General features: G+C 52.0%; 1 protein-coding gene across 1 annotated transcript in view; it reads left to right on the forward strand.

Annotated features, from left to right (window-relative positions):
- The window catches only part of LOC139264038 (fucolectin-4-like), a 43,157-nt gene extending 30,184 nt beyond the window's left edge, over positions 1-12,973 (forward strand). Inside the window, exons 4-5 of the mRNA XM_070880137.1 lie at positions 713-889; positions 12,740-12,973. Coding sequence (XP_070736238.1) covers positions 713-866 — 154 coding nt within the window. The 3' untranslated portion in view covers positions 867-889; positions 12,740-12,973. The remainder of the gene's footprint in view (positions 1-712; positions 890-12,739) is intronic.
- The last annotated feature ends 225 nt before the right edge of the window (positions 12,974-13,198 follow it).

Consider the following 13,198-nt stretch of genomic DNA (forward strand, 5'->3'; position numbering starts at 1 on the left):
CCTAGCTACCGGCAAACCCCAGCTACAGGCATACTCCAAATATAGGCAAACTCCAGCTACAGGCAAACCATAACTACAGGCATACCCCCAGCTACAGGAAAACCCCTACAGGTAACCAGCTACAAAGCCCAGCTACAGCACAGCCAAGCTACAGGTAAACTCTAGCTACAGGCAAAACCCAGCTACAGGCAAACCTCAACTACAGGCAAACCCCAGCTACAAGCAACCCCGAATACAGACAAACTCCAGCTACAGGCAAACTCCAGTTACAGGCAAAGCCCAACTACAGGCAAACTCCAGCTACTGGCACACTCCAATTACAGGCAAACCCCATCGACATGCAAACCCAGCTTCAGGCAAACCCCAGCTACAGGCAAATCCCAGCTATGGGGAAACTACAGCTACAGGCAACCCCCAGCTTCAGGCAACGCCTATTACAGGCAAACCCCAACAACAGGGAAAGCCCAGCGAAAGGCAAACTCTAGCTACAGGCAAACTCTGCCGACGAGTAAGTTCCCTGGTCAATGGATGCTGGGAGTCAATCCGAACTATCAAGGCTGAGATCGATAGATTTGGGTAAGGGTAGCGAGGGGTATGGAGCAGAAGTGGATAGATGGAGGTGAGGCAGTGGTCAGCCATTGCGGAGCAGTTTCGACGACGGCCCGCGTGGCCACGTCCCGTTCCTAACGTCCCGATTTTCCTATGTCGATAGGTGTGGAGTGGTCAGGTCCATCGGCCCCGGAGAAACTCAGCACTTCGCCTGCAATGGGATGCCCGGCCGATACGTTACCGTGGTGATTCCAGACCGGTACGCGTCTCTGGCCCTGGCTGAGGTCACCGTGTTTGGGAGCGAGCATTACCACTGAGTGGCAGCACGGACAATCACAGGGTAGGTGTCAGAGCAATCCATCCCCACAAACCCACAGAGTCCGGGACTCAGGGACCCTGGACTGAGAGAGATATCAGTGACCCCTGGAAACACACACACAGAGATATCAGTGACCCCCGGACTGAGAGAAATATCAGTGACCCCTGGACTGAGAGAGATATCAGTGACCCCTGGACTGAGAGAGATATCAGTGACCCCTGGACTGAGAGAGATATCAGTGACCCCCGGACTGAGAGAGATATCAGTGACCCCTGGACTGAGAGAAATATCAGTGGCCCCTGGACTGAGAGAAATATCAGTGACCCCTGGACTGAGAGAGATGTCAGTGACCCCTGGACTGAAAGAGTTATCAGTGACCCCTGGACTGAGAGAGATATCAGTGACCCCTGGACACACAGAGAGATATCAGTGACCCCTGGACTGAGAGAGATACCAGTGATCCCTGGACTGAGAGAGATACCTGTGATCCCTGGACTGAGAGAGATATCATTGACCCCTGGACTGAGAGAGATACCAGTGATCCCTGGACTGAGAGAGATGCCATTGACCCCTGGACTGAGAGAGATATCAGTGACCCCTGGACTGAGAGATATCAGTGACCCCTGGACAGAGAGATATCAGTGACCCCTGGACTGAGAGAGATATCAGTGACCCCTGGGCTGAGAGAGATATCAGTGACCCCTGGACTGAGAGAGATATCAGTGACCCCTGGGCTGAGAGAGATATCAGTGACCCCTGGACAGACAGAGATATCAGTGACCCCTGGACTGAGAGAGATATCTGTGACCCCTGGACTGAGAGAGATATCAATGACCATTGGACACACAGAGAGATATCAGTGACCCCTGAACTGAGAGAGATATCAGTGACCCCTGGACTGAGAGAGGTATCAGTGTCCCCTGGACAGAGAGAGATATCTGTGACCGCTGGACTGAGAGAGATATCAATGACCATTGGACACACAGAGAGATATCAGTGACCCCTGGTCTGAGAGAGATATCAGTGACCCCTGGACTGAGAGAGATATCAGTGACCCCTGGACTGAGAGAGATATCAGTGACCCCTCGACTGAGAGAGATATCAGTGTCCCCTGGACAGAGAGAGATATCAGTGACCCCTGGACACACAGAGAGATATCAGTGACCCCTGGACAGAGAGATTTCAGTGACCCCTGGACACACACAGAGAGATATCAGTGACCCCTAGGCTGAGAGAGATATCAGTGACCCCTGGACACACAGAGAGATATCAGTGACCCCTGGACACACAGTGAGATATCAGTGACCCCTGGACACACAGAGAGATATCAATGACCCCTGGAGTGAGAGAGAGAGATATCAGTGACCCCTGGACTGAGAGAGATATCTGTGACCCCTGGACTGAGAGAGATATCAGTGACCCCTGGACTGAGAGAGATATCAGTGACCCCTGGACTGAGAGAGATATCAGTGACCCCCGGACTGAGAGAGATATCAGTGACCCCTGGACTGAGAGAAATATCAGTGGCCCCTGGACTGAGAGAAATATCAGTGACCCCTGGACTGAGAGAGATGTCAGTGACCCCTGGACTGAAAGAGTTATCAGTGACCCCTGGACTGAGAGAGATATCAGTGACCCCTGGACACACAGAGAGATATCAGTGACCCCTGGACTGAGAGAGATACCAGTGATCCCTGGACTGAGAGAGATACCTGTGATCCCTGGACTGAGAGAGATATCATTGACCCCTGGACTGAGAGAGATACCAGTGATCCCTGGACTGAGAGAGATGCCATTGACCCCTGGACTGAGAGAGATATCAGTGACCCCTGGACTGAGAGATATCAGTGACCCCTGGACAGAGAGATATCAGTGACCCCTGGACTGAGAGAGATATCAGTGACCCCTGGACTGAGAGAGATATCAGTGACCCCTGGGCTGAGAGAGATATCAGTGACCCCTGGACAGACAGAGATATCAGTGACCCCTGGACTGAGAGAGATATCTGTGACCCCTGGACTGAGAGAGATATCAATGACCATTGGACACACAGAGAGATATCAGTGACCCCTGAACTGAGAGAGATATCAGTGACCCCTGGACTGAGAGAGGTATCAGTGTCCCCTGGACAGAGAGAGATATCTGTGACCGCTGGACTGAGAGAGATATCAATGACCATTGGACACACAGAGAGATATCAGTGACCCCTGGTCTGAGAGAGATATCAGTGACCCCTGGACTGAGAGAGATATCAGTGACCCCTGGACTGAGAGAGATATCAGTGACCCCTCGACTGAGAGAGATATCAGTGTCCCCTGGACAGAGAGAGATATCAGTGACCCCTGGACACACAGAGAGATATCAGTGACCCCTGGACAGAGAGATTTCAGTGACCCCTGGACACACACAGAGAGATATCAGTGACCCCTAGGCTGAGAGAGATATCAGTGACCCCTGGACACACAGAGAGATATCAGTGACCCCTGGACACACAGTGAGATATCAGTGACCCCTGGACACACAGAGAGATATCAATGACCCCTGGAGTGAGAGAGAGAGATATCAGTGACCCCTGGACTGAGAGAGATATCTGTGACCCCTGGACTGACAGAGATATCAGTGACCCCTGGACACACAGAGAGATATCAGTGACCCCTGGACAGACAGAGATATCAGTGACCCCTGGACACACAGAGAGATATCAGTGACCCCTGGACACACAGAGAGATATCAGTGACCCCTAGGCTGAGAGAGATATCAGTGACCCCTGGACACACAGAGAGATATCAGTGACCCCTGGACACACAGAGAGATATCAGTGACCCCTGGACAGAGTGATATCAGCGACCCCTGGACTGTGAGAGATATCAGCGACCCCTGGACTGAGAGAGATATCAGTGACCCCTGGACAGAGATATTTCAGTGACCCCTGGACACACACAGAGAGATATCAGTGACCCCTGGACACACAGTGAGATATCAGTGACCCCTGGGCTGAGAGAGATATCAGTGACCCCTGGACTGACAGAGATATCAGTGACCCCTGGACACACAGAGAGATATCAGTGACCCCTGGACTGACAGAGATATCAGTGACCCCTGGACAGAGAGAGATATCAGTGACCCCTGGACACACAGAGAGATATCAGTGACCCCTGGACTGAGAGAGACATCAGTGACCCCTGGACTGAGAGATATATCAGTGACCCCTGGACACACAGAGAGATATCAGTGATCCCTGCACTGAGAGAGATATCAGTGACCCCTGGACACACAGAGTGATATAGGTGACCCCTGGACTGTGAGAGATATCAGTGACACCTGGACACACAGAGAGATATCAGTGACTCCTGGACTGAGAGAGATATCAGTGACCCCTGGACTGAGAGAGATATCAGTGTCCACTGGACTGAGAGTGATATCAGTGACCCCTGGACAGAGAGAGATATCAGTGACACCTGGACACACAGAGAGATATCAGTGACCCCTAGGCTGAGAGAGATATCAGTGACCCCTGGACACACAGAGAGATATCAGTGACCCCTGGACACACAGTGAGATATCAGTGACCCCTGGACTGAGAGAGAGAGATATCAGTGACCCCTGGACTGAGAGAGACATCAGTGACCCCTGGACTGAGAAAGATATCAGCGACCCCTGGACTGAGAGAGATATCAGTGACCCCTGGACTGAGAGAGATATCAGTGACCCCTAGACTGAGAGAGAGAGATATCAGTGACCCCTGGACACACAGAGAGATATCAGTGACCCCTGGAGTGAGAGAGACACCAGTGACCCCTGGATACACAGAGAGATATCAGTGACCCCTGGAGTGAGAGAGAGAGATATCAGTGACCCCTGGACTGACAGCGATATCAGTGACCCCTGGACACACAGAGAGATATCAGTGACCCCTGGACACACAGTGAGATATCAGTGACCCCTGGACTGAGAGAGAGAGATATCAGTGACCCCTGGACTGAGAGAGACATCAGTGACCCCTGGACTGAGAAAGATATCAGCGACCCCTGGACAGAGAGAGATATCAGTGACACCTGGACACACAGAGAGATATCAGTGACCCCTAGGCTGAGAGAGATATCAGTGACCCCTGGACACACAGAGAGATATCAGTGACCCCTGGACACACAGTGAGATATCAGTGACCCCTGGACTGAGAGAGAGAGATATCAGTGACCCCTGGACTGAGAGAGACATCAGTGACCCCTGGACTGAGAAAGATATCAGCGACCCCTGGACTGAGAGAGATATCAGTGACCCCTGGACTGAGAGAGATATCAGTAACCCCTGGACTGAGAGAGAGAGATATCAGTGACCCCTGGACACACAGAGAGATATCAGTGACCCCTGGAGTGAGAGAGACACCAGTGACCCCTGGATACACAGAGAGATATCAGTGACCCCTGGAGTGAGAGAGAGAGATATCAGTGACCCCTGGACTGAGAGAGATATCAGTGACCCCTGGACTGAGAGAGATATCAGTGACCCCTGGACTGAGAGAGATATCAATGACCCCTGGACTGAGAGATATCAGTGACCCCTGGACTGAGAGAGATATCAGTGACCCCTGGACTGAGAGATATCAGTGACCCCTGGACTGAGAGAGATATCAGTGACCCCTGGACTGAGAGTGATATCAGCGACCCCTGGACTGTGAGAGATATCAGCGACCCCTGGACTGAGAGAGATATCAGTGACCCCTGGACACACAGTGAGATATCAGTGACCCCTGGGCTGAGAGAGATATCAGTGACCCCTGGACACACAGAGAGATATCAGTGACCCCTGGACAAACAGAGAGATATCAGTGACCCCTGGACTGAGAGAGACATCAGTGACCCCTGGACTGAGAGATATATCAGTGACCCCTGGACACACAGAGAGATATCAGTGACCCCTGGACTGAGAGAGATATCAGTGACCCCTGGACTGAGAGAGATATCAGTGACTCCTGGACTGAGAGAGATATCAGTGACCCCTGGACACACAGAGAGATATCAGTGACCCCTGGACTGAGAGAGATATCAGTAACCCCTGGACACACAGAGATATATCAGTGACCCCTGGACTGAGAGAGATATCAGTGACCCCTGGACTGAGAGAGATATCAATGACCCCTGGACTGAGAGATATCAGTGACCCCTGGACTGAGAGAGATATCAGTGACCCCTGGACTGAGAGATATCAGTGACCCCTGGACTGAGAGAGATATCAGTGACCCCTGGACTGAGAGTGATATCAGCGACCCCTGGACTGTGAGAGATATCAGCGACCCCTGGACTGAGAGAGATATCAGTGACCCCTGGACACACAGGGAGATATCAGTGACCCCTGGACAGAGATATTTCAGTGACCCCTGGACACACACAGAGAGATATCAGTGACCCCTGGACACACAGTGAGATATCAGTGACCCCTGGGCTGAGAGAGATATCAGTGACCCCTGGACTGACAGAGATATCAGTGACCCCTGGACACACAGAGAGATATCAGTGACCCCTGGACAAACAGAGAGATATCAGTGACCCCTGGACTGAGAGAGACATCAGTGACCCCTGGACTGAGAGATATATCAGTGACCCCTGGACACACAGAGAGATATCAGTGATCCCTGGACTGTGAGAGATATCAGTGACACCTGGACACACAGAGAGATATCAGTGACCCCTGGACTGAGAGAGATATCAGTGACCACTGGACTGAGAGTGATATCAGTGACCCCTGGACAGAGAGAGATATCAGTGACACCTGGACACACAGAGAGATATCAGTGACCCCTGGACTGAGAGAGATATCAGTGACCCCTGGACTGGGAGAGATATCAGTGACCCCTGGACACACAGAGTGATATAGGTGACCCCTGGACTGTGAGAGATATCAGTGACCCCTGGACACACAGAGTGATATAGGTGACCCCTGGACTGTGAGAGATATCAGTGACACCTGGACACACAGAGAGATATCAGTGACTCCTGGACTGAGAGAGATATCAGTGACCACTGGACTGAGAGTGATATCAGTGACCCCTGGACAGAGAGAGATATCACTGACACCTGGACACACAGAGAGATATCAGTGACCCCTAGGCTGAGAGAGATATCAGTGACCCCTGGACACACAGAGAGATATCAGTGACCCCTGGACACACAGTGAGATATCAGTGACCCCTGGACTGAGAGAGAGAGATATCAGTGACCCCTGGACTGAGAGAGACATCAGTGACCCCTGGACTGAGAAAGATATCAGCGACCCCTGGACTGAGAGAGATATCAGTGACCCCTGGACTGAGAGAGATATCAGTGACCCCTAGACTGAGAGAGAGAGATATCAGTGACCCCTGGACACACAGAGAGATATCAGTGACCCCTGGAGTGAGAGAGACACCAGTGACCCCTGGATACACAGAGAGATATCAGTGACCCCTGGAGTGAGAGAGAGAGATATCAGTGACCCCTGGATTGACAGCGATATCAGTGACCCCTGGACAGAGAGAGATATCAGTGACCCCTGGACACACAGAGATATATCAGTGACCCCTGGACTGAGAGAGATATCAGTGACCCCTGGACTGAGAGAGATATCAATGACCCCTGGACTGAGAGATATCAGTGACCCCTGGACTGAGAGAGATATCAGTGACCCCTGGACTGAGAGATATCAGTGACCCCTGGACTGAGAGAGATATCAGTGACCCCTGGACTGAGAGTGATATCAGCGACCCCTGGACTGTGAGAGATATCAGCGACCCCTGGACTGAGAGAGATATCAGTGACCCCTGGACACACAGGGAGATATCAGTGACCCCTGGACAGAGATATTTCAGTGACCCCTGGACACACACAGAGAGATATCAGTGACCCCTGGACACACAGTGAGATATCAGTGACCCCTGGACACACAGAGAGATATCAGTGACCCCTGGACACACAGAGAGATATCAGTGACCCCTGGACTGAGAGAGACATCAGTGACCCCTGGACTGAGAGATATATCAGTGACCCCTGGACACACAGAGAGATATCAGTGATCCCTGGACTGTGAGAGATATCAGTGACACCTGGACACACAGAGAGATATCAGTGACCCCTGGACAGAGAGATATATCAGTGACCCCTGGACACACAGAGAGATATCAGTGATCCCTGGACTGAGAGAGATATCAGTGACCCCTGGACACACAGAGTGATATAGGTGACCCCTGGACTGTGAGAGATATCAGTGACACCTGGACACACAGAGAGATATCAGTGACCCCTGGACTGAGAGAGATATCAGTGACTCCTGGACTGAGAGAGATATCAGTGACCCCTGGACTGAGAGAGATATCAGTGACCACTGGACTGAGAGTGATATCAGTGACCCCTGGACAGAGAGAGATATCAGTGACACCTGGACACACAGAGAGATATCAGTGACCCCTAGGCTGAGAGAGATATCAGTGACCCCTGGACACACAGAGAGATATCAGTGACCCCTGGACACACAGTGAGATATCAGTGACCCCTGGACTGAGAGAGAGAGATATCAGTGACCCCTGGACTGAGAGAGACATCAGTGACCCCTGGACTGAGAAAGATATCAGCGACCCCTGGACTGAGAGAGATATCAGTGACCCCTGGACTGAGAGAGATATCAGTGACCCCTGGACTGAGAGAGATATCAGTGACCCCTGGACTGAGAGAGATATCAATGACCCCTGGACTGAGAGATATCAGTGACCCCTGGACTGAGAGAGATATCAGCGACCCCTGGACTGAGAGTGATATCAGCGACCCCTGGACTGTGAGAGATATCAGCGACCCCTGGACTGAGAGAGATATCAGTGACCCCTGGACACACAGTGAGATATCAGTGACCCCTGGGCTGAGAGAGATATCAGTGACCCCTGGACTGACAGAGATATCAGTGACCCCTGGACACACAGAGAGATATCAGTGACCCCTGGACAAACAGAGAGATATCAGTGACCCCTGGACGGAGAGAGACATCAGTGACCCCTGGACACACAGAGAGATATCAGTGACCCCTGGACTGAGAGAGATATCAGTGACCCCTGGACTGAGAGAGATATCAGTGACTCCTGGACTGAGAGAGATATCAGTGACCCCTGGACACACAGAGAGATATCAGTGACCCCTGGACTGAGAGAGATATCAGTGACCCCTGGACTGAGAGAGATATCAGTGACCCCTGGACTGAGAGAGATATCAGTGACCCCTGGACTGAGAGAGATATCAGTGACCCCTGGACTGAGAGATATCAGTGACCCCTGGACTGAGAGAGATATCAGTGACCCCTGGACTGAGAGTGCTATCAGCGACCCCTGGACTGTGAGAGATATCAGCGACCCCTGGACTGAGAGAGATATCAGTGACCCCTGGACACACAGGGAGATATCAGTGACCCCTGGACAGAGATATTTCAGTGACCCCTGGACACACACAGAGAGATATCAGTGACCCCTGGACACACAGTGAGATATCAGTGACCCCTGGGCTGAGAGAGATATCAGTGACCCCTGGACTGAGAGAGATATCAGTGACCCCTGGACTGAGAGAGATATCAATGACCCCTGGACTGAGAGATATCAGTGACCCCTGGACTGAGAGATATATCAGTGACCCCTGGACACACAGAGAGATATCAGTGACCCCTGGACAAACAGAGAGATATCAGTGACCCCTGGACTGAGAGAGACATCAGTGACCCCTGGACTGAGAGATATATCAGTGACCCCTGGACACACAGAGAGATATCAGTGACCCCTGGACTGAGAGAGATATCAGTGACCCCTGGACTGAGAGAGATATCAGTGACTCCTGGACTGAGAGAGATATCAGTGACCCCTGGACACACAGAGAGATATCAGTGACCCCTGGACTGAGAGAGATATCAGTAACCCCTGGACACACAGAGATATATCAGTGACCCCTGGACTGAGAGAGATATCAGTGACCCCTGGACTGAGAGAGATATCAATGACCCCTGGACTGAGAGATATCAGTGACCCCTGGACTGAGAGAGATATCAGTGACCCCTGGACTGAGAGATATCAGTGACCCCTGGACTGAGAGAGATATCAGTGACCCCTGGACTGAGAGTGATATCAGCGACCCCTGGACTGTGAGAGATATCAGCGACCCCTGGACTGAGAGAGATATCAGTGACCCCTGGACACACAGGGAGATATCAGTGACCCCTGGACAGAGATATTTCAGTGACCCCTGGACACACACAGAGAGATATCAGTGACCCCTGGACACACAGTGAGATATCAGTGACCCCTGGGCTGAGAGAGATATCAGTGACCCCTGGACTGACAGAGATATCAGTGACCCCTGGACACACAGAGAGATATCAGTGACCCCTGGACAAACAGAGAGATATCAGTGACCCCTGGACTGAGAGATATATCAGTGACCCCTGGACACACAGAGAGATATCAGTGATCCCTGGACTGTGAGAGATATCAGTGATCCCTGGACTGTGAGAGATATCAGTGACCCCTGGACTGAGAGAGATATCAGTGACCCCTGGACTGAGAGAGATATCAGTGACTCCTGGACTGAGAGAGATATCAGTGACCTCTGGACACACAGAGAGATATCAGTGACCCCTGGACTGAGAGAGATATCAGTGACCCCTGGACTGAGAGAGATATCAGTGACCCCTGGACAGAGAGAGATATCAGTGACCCCTGGACACACAGAGAGATATCAGTGACCCCTAGGCTGAGAGAGATATCAGTGACCCCTGGAAAAACAGAGAGATATCAGTGACCCCTGGACACACAGTGAGATATCAGTGACCCCTGGACTGAGAGAGAGAGATATCAGGGACCCCTGGACTGAGAGAGATATCAGTGACCCCTGGACTGAGAGAGATATCAGCGACCCCTGGACTGAGAAAGATATCAGCGACCCCTGGACTGAGAGAGATATTAGTGACCCCTGGACTGAGAGAGAGAGATATCAGTGACCCCTGGACTGAGAGAGAGAGATATCAGTGACCCCTGGACACACAGTGAGATATCAGTGACCCCTGGAGTGAGAGAGACACCAGTGACCCCTGGATACACAGAGAGATATCAGTGACCCCTGGAGTGAGAGAGAGAGATACAGTGACCCCTGGACTGAGAGATATCAGTGACCCCTGGACTGAGAGAGATATCAGCGACCCCTGGACTGAGAGAGATATCAGTGACCCCTGGACTGAGAGAGATATCAGTGACCCCTGGACTGAGAGTGATATCAGCGACCCCTGGACTGTGAGAGATATCAGCGACCCCTGGACTGAGAGAGATATCAGCGACCCCTGGACTGAGAGAGATATCAGTGACCCCTGGACACACAGGGAGATATCAGTGACCCCTGGACAGAGATATTTCAGTGACCCCTGGACACACACAGAGAGATATCAGTGACCCCTGGACACACAGTGAGATATCAGTGACCCCTGGGCTGAGAGAGATATCAGTGACCCCTGGACTGACAGAGATATCAGTGACCCCTGGACACACAGAGAGATATCAGTGACCCCTGGACTGAGAGAGACATCAGTGACCCCTGGACTGAGAGATTTATCAGTGACCCCTGGACACACAGAGAGATATCAGTGATCCCTGGACTGTGAGAGATATCAGTGACACCTGGACACACAGAGAGATATCAGTGACCCCTGGACTGAGAGAGATATCAGTGACCCCTGGACTGAGAGAGATATCAGTGACTCCTGGACTGAGAGAGATATCAGTGACCTCTGGACACACAGAGAGATATCAGTGACCCCTGGACTGAGAGAGATATCAGTGACCCCTGGACTGAGAGTGATATCAGTGACCCCTGGACAGAGAGAGATATCAGTGACCCCTGGACACACAGAGAGATATCAGTGACCCCTAGGCTGAGAGAGATATCAGTGACCCCTGGAAAAACAGAGAGATATCAGTGACCCCTGGACACACAGTGAGATATCAGTGACCCCTGGACTGAGAGAGAGAGAGATATCAGGGACCCCTGGACTGAGAGAGATATCAGTGACCCCTGGACTGAGAGAGATATCAGCGACCCCTGGACTGAGAAAGATATCAGCGACCCCTGGACTGAGAGAGATATTAGTGACCCCTGGACTGAGAGAGAGAGATATCAGTGACCCCTGGACTGAGAGAGAGAGATATCAGTGACCCCTGGACACACAGTGAGATATCAGTGACCCCTGGAGTGAGAGAGACACCAGTGACCCCTGGATACACAGAGAGATATCAGTGACCCCTGGAGTGAGAGAGAGAGATACAGTGACCCCTGGACTGAGAGAGATATCAGCGACCCCTGGACTGAGAGTGATATCAGCGACCCCTGGACACACAGGGAGATATCAGTGACCCCTGGACAGAGATATTTCAGTGACCCCTGGACAGAGATATATCAGCGACCCCTGGACTGAGAGTGATATCAGCGACCCCTGGACACACAGGGAGATATCAGTGACCCCTGGACAGAGATATTTCAGTGACCCCTGGACAGAGATATTTCAGTGACCCCTGGACTGAGAGAGATATCAGTGACCCCTGGACACACAGAGAGATATCAGTGACCCCTGGACTGAGAGAGATATCAGTGACCCCTGGACACACAGAGAGATATCAGTGACCCCTGGACTGAGAGAGATATCAGTGACCCCTGGACACACAGAGAGATATCAGTGACCCCTGGACTGAGAGAGATATCAGTGACCCCTGGACTGAGAGATATCAGTGACCCCTGGACTGAGAGAGATATCAGTGACCCCTGGACACACACACACACACACGGTCTGGTTTTTCCGTTGGTTTAATGAAGTGCCTGGTTCCAGTTGCAGGTCCATGAGCAGGATTCCAACCCGTCCAATGGTGACCATTTGCTGCGGATTGAGTTTGATTCGCTGGTCGTGGGGACCGCATCTGTTCTTTCCCTGTGTGTCTCTCTCTCGCTCGCTCGGAAACGTTCATCTCCCTGTCTTCCTCTCTCCGGCCGGCCTGCGACCTGCCCCTTCAGCGCGCTGTGGTTACCGGATGCTGATCGTTTAATAAAAAATGACCTGAACCTGCGTGCTGTGTGGTTATTGATCGAATGCTGCTGCGTGGGCGTTGAGTGGGGAAGGGAGTTCTCGGGATGGTCAGATTGGGAATGGTGTGGAAGCTGAGAGTTCCTTCAGCCGGCAGCCTGAAACTATCGGCGGGTCGCACGCTCAATCCCACCGTCTGTAGTGGTGACTCCGCCGGGGACCGCTGAGTCCGGGACCCGGGACATTCCCGGCCAGGGACATTTGAGG

The sequence above is a fragment of the Pristiophorus japonicus genome, chromosome 5 (genome assembly GCF_044704955.1).
Source record: "Pristiophorus japonicus isolate sPriJap1 chromosome 5, sPriJap1.hap1, whole genome shotgun sequence".
Taxonomy (NCBI): Eukaryota; Metazoa; Chordata; class Chondrichthyes; family Pristiophoridae; genus Pristiophorus; species Pristiophorus japonicus.